This window comes from Phyllostomus hastatus, unplaced genomic scaffold, assembly GCF_019186645.2.
Source record: "Phyllostomus hastatus isolate PE091 unplaced genomic scaffold, TTU_PhHast_1.1 phas_contig_58, whole genome shotgun sequence".
In the NCBI taxonomy this organism is placed as follows: Eukaryota; Metazoa; Chordata; class Mammalia; order Chiroptera; family Phyllostomidae; genus Phyllostomus; species Phyllostomus hastatus.
Window position 1 is genome coordinate 34,879,901 of NW_025333916.1, and position 11,988 is coordinate 34,891,888.

Sequence of the window (11,988 nt, forward strand, 5' to 3'; positions counted from 1 at the left end):
AAAAAAAAACTCTCCTACTAAGCATCAATACATGAATTGTAGAAAACACTGCCTTATTTTCATACCTGATGCCTTGTATTCATATTCATTTTTTTCTGGGCAAGTGTTTTTCACTTTAAAAAGTGATAAAACAAGAGCTCCAGTATTCATATCATTCCTTCCTTGGTATGAAGAAGCAGACATATGAAGAGTAAGCTGAAAACAAGAGAATCATATGATTATTCCAAATTATAGAGATTTAAAGATGAAAGTGCAATATCCTTCAATGGAGCTTTCTGAGAATGGGGACTAATTTTTTAATCTCAAGACATATTTGTATTTTTTGAAAACCATAATTTTTTAAAGACTTTTTATCTTTTTTGTACTTTTCCAACAAGTATTTATTATTAATTAATTCATGACTCAGGATCATAGGGTGGGATGTACCCAGGTCCCCCTTCACCTCCCTGGGAGAAGGATGGTGGACAGAGGACAGATCTGGTGCAGTCAGTCAGATCTTCCCAGAGAATGTGCCTTCTGCCCAGTGGTGACCCCAAGCCAACACCCAGGATATGGGGCAAAGGGACATGTACACATGCTGGTACCATTCGCTCACAGAGACATCACCGACTTTAGTGGTCATTGCCTTATCACAGCAATGGAAGTCCAGGTAGTTCTGCTAACAGTTCCTGGTCTGATTCTAGTTGAGGAAACCACTAGCAAAAGGGGCAGACTGGTAATTCTTGATTTTGGTCTTGATGTCTTCTGCCACACTGCAGACTCTTAAAGACACTCCAGAAGCTTCTTGCAGCTCAATGTGACCCTTGGCAAAGACCTAAACAGGTTTTATCTTGATTTGAAATTCCCAAGGACAGTTTAGCCACCGGGATGCATATGCATCTAAGTAGACAATTTTACCTAAGAATTAAGCAGGAGATGGTTTTGCCAAGTCTGTGTCCCTTGTGTGTACCTGCATGTGTTTGTGTGTGTATTTAGTATCACAGTTATGTTTAATGCCTTGCACCAAGATCAAAGATAGAGACTACTACATGCTTTTTGAGAAACATGCAAAGAAACATGTACTCCATATTTTTTTCAGGTAAGTCCCTAATGTGATGGGGGAAAAAATGGTGTGCTTGACCATTCAAACCTGTCAAAGTAGGTTGTCATTGCAGAGCAGTGACTTATTAGCTATATAGGAAGTCATGAAATTATGTCATGCCTCCTCACCCACTGTCCTAACATGTAGCATGATGGCCCCTAACAGAGAACATGGAAAGGTTAATGATTCCATCTTACAGTAGAAGTTTGGTATCCGTCAGGACAAGCTGAATCCCATTGGGCAGTCAGCCTCCTGGAGGGATTTGAAGAGATGGGAGAAAAGACAGTCCATTTTAAAAAAATGTATTTATTGGATTTATTGGGGTGACATTGGTCAATACAATTACATAGGTTTCAGATGTACAATTCCATAACATATCATCTGTACATTGTACAGTATGTTCACCACCCCAGGTCAAGTTTCCTTTTAGCACCATTTATCCACTTTTTACCCTCATCTAACTTTGAGACAGTAAAATTTTTTTACCTGCTAGCTTGCTATATGGATCTACCTGCTCCAAATAGGAGGAGAAGGAAGATAAGAGCCACCTGGAGCCTAAAGGAGAAACAATACTGTAGACCACCTCTCACTCCTGCAGACAGATGAGATGCCAAACAAGGCCTGATGTTCAGCCAGAGTCATATTATCACATGACATTCTGGTTCAGAGCTACATTTTGGAAAGAGGACACTGAATTGTTAAAACTTTTGATATAATGTAAATCTAGGTTCAAACATTGACCAAATGTCTTAACCTCAATATCTTCTTTTTTTAAAATGAGGATGGTGTCATATTTCCTTAAAGGTTTTTATAGGGATTAAATAAAATTATGAATGCATGTAACAACATCCAGTATATTATCTGGTATCAATAAATGGTAATTATCATGGCACTGGAGATAAGGAACTGGTTTTCTAGGGTACAAAAAACATCTCCATACTCAGGGACATTAAACATAATAGTTTATTATTGTTCAGATGCTCATGGGTCAACTGGCCTGACTCATGCCTCTGTGATCAACTATGGGTTGGCTGGGGGTGGCGAGTCCAGGTGGTTTTCCTCAGAGCGCTGGGTTGGAGGGCTTCTCTCCAGGTGCCTCTCACCTCTAGCAGGTTAGTCTGGGTTTGCTCCTGTGTCAGTGCTCTCCAGCTCCAAGCAAGAGAGAAGATGCTCATAGCTGTTTGAAGCTCAGAACTACCACAACATCATATCCCCCACTTTCTGTTGGCTAAAGCAAATCAGCCTGATTCAAAAGGAGGGGAAATAGATACTGCCTTTTTATGCGAGGGCAGCCAAGTCCCATGGCAGAGGTGATGGGAACAGAATAGGGAGAATGGAGCCAAGTTGAAGTCAGTGCACCCCAGTCATTGATCATAACACTCAACTCTCCCTAAATTTCACTTGCTGATAAGTAAATGGCTTCATCTGGTATTTCTAAAAGAGTGGTTCTGGAATTTTGAATGTGCAGCTTATTATCAGCTCAAAATTGGAGTGTCTCTCACTTTCAAATATGACATGGATGTACATATACAGTGATAGCATCAACTGATGTTTTACAATGCTTTCCAAGCAAAAGTTAATGATATTAAAAAACATGTCAGACAAAGCATGCAGATCTTCCCATAAAAATTACTTTATCACAAACCACACATACATACAAGTGTGCTGATTTGCTTTTTAAATATTATGTTATTATTTTCTGTTGTTTAGAGTGGCTACTTAGAGGGGAAGAGAAAAATGCCATAGAGTACCATGATTTAGGTCTGAGTGGTAGTTTCTTCAAGGGTATATATGATATCTTTTTATTAAATTTTCTGCATTTTTCAGTTCAGTAAAGGATCAAATAATTATTGGAAACAATCCCACAATCAATCCTGACACAAAGTAAAAGATGATTTCATAGGACTAATGCTCCTGCCTTTGCAGTGGTATGGATATAAATTAACTGGCCACTTGGAAGGAGATGGTGTGGATGATGTGGTTGCTGCTGGAACCACCATGGAGTGTCGGGTGTGAGCTCTGCTCTGGGCATCTACTGCTGCTCTCAATAGCTCTCCTTCAGTTTGGAGCCTGCACCGAACTATTCTCACAATACATTTAAGATTGGGCTTTGTTTGTCAGGCCCTTAAAATGTGGAGACAATATTTTGACGAGGTTTTGGAGATCAGATTCTGAAACTTCAGAACCTGCAGACAATAGAGCATACACAGAGGTCTCAAATATCTTTAGAAATAATTTACCTCTCTTGTCAGTGCTGACTGACAGCTCTAATCAATTCCTCCATTTTAAGCAGACTTACATTTCACATGCACTTGCTTTCCTCTCCTGAGCAGAGTGGAACATCTATTGTCAAATGCATAAAATAACATTAGAAATGCAAACTTAGTGTAGCCAATGGTAATGTGTTATTTAAAACTTATGAACCCAAATGAGGGCTTATTTTGTCCAAATTGAAATTTATAGTTTCATTTTAGAGGGCTAACCTGAATATTGATGGGACTTAGGCATGCTATTATAAAATGGCAATGGAAAACAAAGCAGGTAAGCACCAGGCACGGAGGAGCAATTATGGAAATGCACGGGCCTTATATGAAAAATCGGATCCTGTTACCAGTACTGATGGCTACAAACTTAGAGCAGATTTTGTGCAGGAGGTATATAGTCCAGGGTTTGTTAGTGTTTCATTTGCCTTTATACCATATGACTCAAATACTAAACAAACAAACAAACAAACAAATAGACAAAAAGGAAATTATTGGTCACTGTCCTTCACATCTTCCAGATCATTCAAGAAATGATGAAAACTAGAAGTGTAATTTCTGAAATTAGATCTCCCCTTCCATTAGATCGGCATGGGATTGATAGCTTTGTCTGTCGCCTTGGCTGAGTTGTTGTAGCGTTATGCTTTACTGCAGTTGAAATTCAAGTTAACTCAGATATGCCACATTAAAGTTCAGAGATGCCCATCAAGGTGAATGAGCTGTCTTCAAGGGGCATGTACTCCAGTCTGGGATGCGGCTTTATGTGTACTTTAAAGTGCCATAGTGTAACATATGACAATTTTTAAAAATAAAACAATATAAATAAAATAAAAGTATAAAACAAAAATACATAAAAATGAAAAATAAAAAAGTATAATCAATGAAACAATAAAGTACATGTTCACAATCTGAAAAAAAGTAGGAAACATAAAAATATAATTAAGTTAAATGTGATAGAATAATAATTTAGGAATACTTGAGTATTTAAAAAATCTTAACTCTCATTCTCTGAAAAAGCAGCCTCCCCACTGCACTCCCTGCCACCCATTCACCCATAGCGTGTGGAAAAAAATCCTTGACATTAATGTTTGGGTGAGACAACATTTGTGATTTCTATTATGCTTCTGAACTTGTTCTGGAAGGTGTGGTAACTCCTGAGTCAGTGTTTCCTTTGTGTGGTTTCTCATGCTTTTCAGGTTGACTTGGATTTCAGCCTGCTCTTGGCTTTGGCCAAGGGGATGCTAGGTGATGCATCTCATTCTGGAATGAGTGACTCCCTGCCCCTTCGCTCCCGCTGTCATGCTGTCATTCTGTGCGGGCCCAATGAGCTGCAATATGATTCCATGCTGGGAAGAGTAGCAGGGTGCAATGTCAGACAGGAATGAAGAGAAGAAAGAATCTGATGGCAAGCTGGATATGGCTCTGGGAATGCATTCTTTCCAAGTGACAGCAACAGATTATCAGAACCAGAAGGAAAAGGGCAAATCCCAACCTCAGGTTTCTTGTATGGAACAGCACAAGGTCAGAGATACAGCTTCACAGCATCCGGCTAGTTTCTGCTGTTGGCTATGGTGGGTATAGCTGTTTTCGTGTCCAACCCTAATACCTGGGTGGCTTCCTGAATCCCTCCTGAGAGAAATTATTGTCATCAAGATGAAGTAACACAATAAAAGTGCAACTGAGTAGTGATGATTATCATCCTGTCCTGTCATGTGGGGTCCATGTGTCTGTGCAACAGAGTATCAGTGCCCAATTTTCTCTGTAGTGTTATGTCCGAGTTATAGAAAACATTCAAATGCAGTCATTAATGGTCTCTGCTTAAGACTATAGCCAAACTGCCACAAAGACGTCAGAGAACTGACACATGCTTATTAAAAATCAAGACACTTGTCTGTGCTGCAGGGGAGACACCACAGGGGCCTTGGTGATGTGTTGACCAGCTGGACTAGTCCCCCATTCACTTGCTTCTTCCTGGGGTGTTGGGTGGCCAGACCAGTCCCTCGCCCCAATGGCTTCTTTCTTCTCCCATCAATTCATGTTCTTTGCTTTGCTGAACCAAGCCCCACTGCTGCATGATGTAATAGCATGAGATTATCTCAGTACAGATTACATTATAAGAGAGGCCCAGAGTAGTTCAGGAGCTGCTAAGTCTCCTAGCTAGCCAGTGTTAGCCCTGAGATCTGTGTTTGGTCTGACCCTCTTTCACCACTTGAGGAACACAAGACATCAAATAACCACAGCATTGGATCCTGCTTCCTTCTGTCTCTTCTTTATGCGTAATGGTATACACAGGAAGATTTTTTCAAGGTCTTCCTTTCTTCTCTACCTTTTTATGGTACTTTTCTTTAGGTCAATTAACGTTTCCATGTGTGAAGATAAACCTTGAGAATTTACAAATGTGATACAAGTTAGAACCCTCTGCACTCATTATAGCAAAATAAACAGTATTTAAAAATAGCTAGAATTAAACACACACAAACACACATGCATGTGCACACAAACATACACACAGTTTAATCCCCAAAGTTTGCCATAATAGATCACTAACAGCTGTCTAATTTCAGCAAGTTTCTTAACTTTGACATGCCATGATTTTTTAAGCCACAAAATAATGATAAAAATAGCATTTGCTGCACTGGTGGTGCTGCACACCAAATGAAGACATGGCATGGGCACACAGCCTATTTTGTGCTTGAAAACTGTTGGATGTGATTATTAAAAATGTAAATATTTATATTAGCATTTTGTGAAATTTCCAAAACAAGTCACTAAACAATGAAAAACTTATGCATTCAGAGACAGATATCACAAGATTTCACCTATACGTGGAATCTAATGAACAAAATAAATAACAAACAATATAGGAACATCATCATAGTTACAGAGAATAGACGGATAGTTGTCAGAGGAGAGAGGTTAAGGAGGTTGGGTGCAAAAGGTGAAGAGATTAAGAGAAAAACAGACACAGACAATAGTATGGTGATTACCAGAGAGAAAGAGGGGCTCATGGAGGTAGAAGAGGGTAAAGGGGGGATACATGGTGACAGGAGGCTTGATTTTGGGTGGTGAATGCACAGTGCAGTATAAAGATGATGTATTATAGAATTGTACACTTGAAACCTGCATAATTTTATTAACCAATGTCATCCCAATAAATTCAATAAAAATAAAAAACACATTTTATTTAATGCAAAAAAACATTTTAGCCAGAATTTCAGCTTATTTTTAAATTGGGAGGCATATAACTTCTTGGTCTGAGAGTTTTTATTTTTTTTAAGATTTTATTTATTTATTTTTAGAGAGGGAAGGGAGGGAGATAGAGAGAGAGAGAGAGAGAGAGAAACATCAATGTGCGGTTGCTGGGGGTCATGGCCTGCAACCCAGGCATGTGCCCTGGCTGGGAATCGAACCTGCGACACTTTGGTTTGCAGCCCACACTCAATCCACTGAGCTACGCCAGCCAGGGCAGTCTGAGAGTTTTTAAAAATAGGTATAATGCTTTCCTTTGGGTCACTATTCCCCTACAGTCCCTTTCTATTAAAAAAGTACAGTTTCAACATCAAACACATAAAATTTCATTAGGAGAAAAGAACAAAAGTAATTCCAGCAAGTTCTGTATTCTTAATTGTTCCATTATAAGTTCTATTACAAATTCTTGCTCATCACTTTTCTACTTGCATGAGTCATTAGAAATGCTATTTTTGTTGGACTATAAAAATTGCCTTTATGTCAACAATGGTCAAATATTGACAATTTCTTGTAAGTTAACTTATATTTAACTTATAAAATTAATCATAGATCAACTTTTTAAAAAGTTTGATCATCTAAGTGTCCAAAATTCATATTTTACAGAGAGTTTAAAAGTTAGTATGATCTGAATGAACTGCAAACAATCCCACCATATTTGCTTCATCATGGAGTAGCTGCCTTGTTTAGAGCTGAATGAAATATTTATGGTGGACCAAATGAAGAAGCAATGTGATGGCAAATTCCTATATCTGGGGACATCATTGCCACTGTGGGCCCCAGTGAAATAGCTCTGGCCTAATTTCATCTGACTTTGGATGTGTGCAAATAACAGGGAAATGTGAACTGACTACAGACTGAGAAAATCAGCAAAGACAGAAAATCATTGCAAATCAGAACCTTATCAATATTTCACTAGGCTAAGACTAAACATCTTATTCCTTCAGAAACAGAGAGCTCTTTTCTGAAAACCTTGACACTGGGATTAAAAAGTTCATCATAATGCTGTTAAATACCAAAGATTTAATTAAGACCTCAGAATCCACTGTTTGTATGTCACATGAAATTAAAATGGGCATGCCTAAAGTCAGTGTCCTGGGATAACAGCCATATTTTTTATGTTTTACTTTAATCGGTAAATCATGCAGTCCTTGCACTTACCCTTGCCTGTAATATGCTAACAGAGATAAGTCAGAACCCATTCTCATTCTTTTTTAGTTGGTTGCCTGTGACCTAGAACCCACCCAGCAATGCCCTGACACTTTTCTCATCTTTTCTGATGTCAGGAGGGACATTGTTTTTTCCTGGCCTACTTCTATATTCTTTCTAACATCATTACTGTGACAACTTGAAAGTTCAGGATTAAAAAAAAAAATGTATCATTCACTTAAAAACAAAACACAAAATCAGAAAGAGGACTTTAAATTCCCAAATTTAAATCAAGACCCTAAACAGAGTGAATTCCAAATTTGATCAGCTTGTGGTTTTCACTAAGAAATATATTTGACTACATAAAGCTTTGGAGGTATCATTCTTTGTTCTGTGATAAATTTCCCCTGGATGGAGGCAAATAAACCAAGAAAAATAAACCAAACACACCAATTAAGGTTCAACTTAATACTTCACATAAACTGAGTGTACGTTGATAAATTTAGCCATTCACTGCATTTGGAAGGCTTATGTTTTGCTTTGTCATTTGAGTTTTTGCCTTAAGGAAGAAAAAAACTGCCAATGTTTATGAAAAGAGGAAAATGTCTGAGAAAAGTCAGAAGTTTGTTAAAATGAAAATGTTCTGAGCAGAAAAGGGTGGTCAATTTAGAGCACTTAAAATGTAAAAAAAATCATAATTACCTATGAGACTGGATCTCACACACACACACACACACACACACACAGATGGCTTCTTTTTCTCAGTCTCAGAGCACACTAAAATTTCCCCCAGTCTAAAAATAAACCTATTGTCTCAAATGCTACCTACTGGCCAATTGTTCCCTTGTCACCTCTTCTGAAGCCTCTTTATGCATTTAGGGTCCCTGTCTCCCCTTCTTCAGCTCAGTTCATTCCTGAACTCCCCTGAGCCCACCACTCAACAAAAATGGCTCAACCAGAGGGTACTGTCTTCTCTTTCTCAAATTTAAAGGTCCCATTTGGTTCTTATCTCACTAACTACCTCACTTGTATTTCATGCTTTTTCTCATCCTCTCCTTACTGAACTGCTCAACCCCATAGCTTCTGCATGCCCACAGTTCTTACTCCTCTGCACACCACAGGTCTGGTACCTGTGGGCTTCCTGACTTCCATTTGCATGTGTCCTCACACCTTTCACTTTACCGGTTACACACACTCCACCACCCATGTTCACGGTTTCTCTCATCACATATAGTCTTGTGATTTACCAGTATGTATCTTTAGACCCATCTGCTCTCTGTGGATTCTGAGTTGTATGTCTAGATATATAATGGCCAACATAGTAGACATTGATTTCATTAGCAAAATATTTCCAAGTTTTTGCACCCATCCCTGTGCCCAGCGCCCATTAAAACTTGCAGAGTCCCAAATAAAAATACATGACACCTTGTTAAAAATATTAAGAATTTCAAAGTGGCAATAATGGAATTCTGAACATGTGCCAAGGTCAGACACAGTTCCTGGCCTTTGTGGTGGAGCAACCTTTGGCTTGGGTCCAAGCAGCTGAAGAAGCAGCTAAGCCCTCCCTGTTAGAAATCCACATCACAGTACCTATTACTGAATATTCAAACCTTATACTCTTCTAGTGCTTGAAAATAATGCAGAGGCTACTATCATACAAAACAATGCCCAGCTCTCTCAAGACCTATACTCTTCTCTCCTCCTCTTTAAAGACCATTAACAAGGGTTGAGTCAACACATCTTGGCCTAGGAACTGCTTAGCCTACAAAGAATCTGCAGAACCTAGAGACTGTGTATGAGCAGGATCCAGTGAAACAGGTATGGCACTGTGTCTTCAGGGTCTTTGATCATAGAAATGTACAGTTTTTATATATAAGAATCATTTTATTACACAGGACTTAACACTTTGGCTAAGACCCTGAGAGGTGGGGCTAAGACAATGCTATGCTGACTTTTGGGAGAAAGCAGCAGCTCATATGTTAGCAAAGTACAAATGCTAGAGTTGCCATGGGGAATGGTGCAGTCATAGGGAGAAAGCACAAAGCTTTGAGAAGTGGGCTAGCTAGAACTGCGTGCCATGGAGACTGTGCAGTGGATTCCGTTATTGAAAAGTGAAGGAATAAACCTGTGAGAAAAGCATTGTTAATGTTACAAGTTCAGTGGTGTCTGTTGATTGAAGGTTAGTTCAGACCATAGAAGATGTCATAGAATTGGACTTCTTGCTGTGGTGTGGTTGGGAAAATCTTGAAATGAGAAGCCAGACAACAACATCTGATCAACCAAAGCAAGGAGGGTATATTTATTGCAGTAAGTGCCAGCCTAAGACCTGCATCAGAGAGACTTAACTCATAGAATGTGATGCAGATGGTTAGTGGAATGGAAATTTCAGTAGTGAAGAAGATGGTCAGTCAACAAAGATAATTCACAATCTCTCTAACCAAAGGAAATAAAGATAGAAGACCAGGGAGCTATGCACTCCAGCAGAGAGTCAATGATACCAAGACCTGTCTTTAGGAGTAAACCACCTTCATAGCTCCAACCTACTGACTGAGGAAAAGGTCAATTTCCCATGAGGAGGAACAAAGCTTTGAGTCTGTGGGCCTTAGGAATCAAAGACTGAAATCAGAATGGCCCCACTTACTGTTATTCTTTGGGACTCACTTAAGAGTTGGTTCTTCTCCTCCCTGTCCTCCAGACTTTGAAGTTCTATAGGTCTAGAGGCCATAGTTCTTAAAGGTGAACACTTCTCACCAGAAAGAATTCTATGGGACCTTAAGCAATGGCTGCCTCTTTCATCACTTCAGATTCCCCATGATGATGAGCCAGCAGGAAAAAGAAGGCCCACCATTTTGGCAGGCAGAAGAGATGCTCTTTTATAACAGGGGCTGGGAAAAAAGGTATGGCAAAAATATGACCCACCAGTGTATCTGTTGGTGCTCTCTGGCTGTCTTATTGTTAAGTGGACAAGTGTAACAACCATGGCCTAAGATGGGCAGGTGACCAACAGAGGAATTGTTAAAGATGAGGGGAATCTAGAATAAATAGTTCAGGGGCAGTGGTGCAGACCACCTGCAGCCTTGAAGCCAGCTACAGCAGCAGAGGCTGTAGTCGCCCCAACTAACCTTCCTCTTGCAAGTTTCCCCAGGATGCATGACCAGCCAGGATGCATGACCAGCCAGAATCATGGAGCTACCATTTCCAATGGTATGAACTCACTATAAAAGCAAATGGACACAAGCAGTACAAAGAGTAGACTATAGTGGATGCCAGGGTCTAATGCCCAAGATTCTCAAGAGGGCCAAAACTTCCATTCCCTTAAGATTGTTGTTGCTCAGTGATGACTCAGCTGATTTCCTCTCCAGGAACAGCACTCAGCCAAGAGATGCTGCCCAGAACTAAGTTTGTATTCCCCCCTGGGACAGTATACAAACAGTGACAGATCATGAAGAAATTCTAAGTCCTGGCCCTCTTCCCCAACTGGGACAACTCTGAAGAACCATCCCAGTGTCAGTGCTCCCCTAGAATCCATCAAGGCCTCTCCTGAATTTGTTTTGTATTTTAACTTCTCTGCACAATTCTGCATCCCTCATCCAATACAGAGCATTGTTGTTCTCCAGAGCACTCCCAAGTACACAGATTGAATTCACATCTCAGTCTTAGAAATAGTTTCCCTAGAGCCTGACCTTTGAAATTCATTTTTATTTCTTCTATCAAAATGCACATTCATGTCCCAACACAGATAAGCAGGAAATTATGGGTCCTGCTCTGGAAGGAGATAGGTTACTAACCAAAAGAACTTCTCTAATTTATTTGAGCAAGAGAGGGGAGGCCCTGCAAAGATGGACGTTGAGAGTATTAAGTGAAGGTAGTCAGAATGTAAATCTAGGCAGGGTAGGGTTCACATGGGCACAGCCCTTGTCACTAGGGGATTAAAAATCTTGATTGAGATATGGAGAAGTATCTTAATTTACTTGTAGTCCATATATATCTATCTCCTTAAAGCCTGGGTACCTAAATGAGCTGGAATGAATGAAGCAGAGAAGCTAAAGCTGCCCTGACAGACTGTTGAGTCAAGGCACCAAATGCTCAGGGACGTGTGACCCGGAGATGGGTTTACTGTATGGGAGCAAACACAGGACACAAGCCCGAGGGCTCCTCTTACTTAGACAATGCCTGTGTTCGAGAAGCTCCATAGTGGCCTTTATACATAGTTCTGGGTTATCCATAGAAGATGCTGATAGAGAATGGGGA

General features: G+C 39.8%; 1 protein-coding gene across 1 annotated transcript; it reads right to left on the bottom strand.

The window, feature by feature from the left end:
- Positions 1–490: 490 nt before the first annotated feature.
- Positions 491–8,944, bottom strand: LOC123824558 (cytochrome c oxidase subunit 6B1-like). Its single transcript, XM_045847797.1, is given in 2 exon segments — positions 491–814; positions 8,798–8,944. Coding segments are annotated over 2 exon segments (471 nt in total).
- Between the last annotated feature and the right edge of the window lie 3,044 nt (positions 8,945–11,988).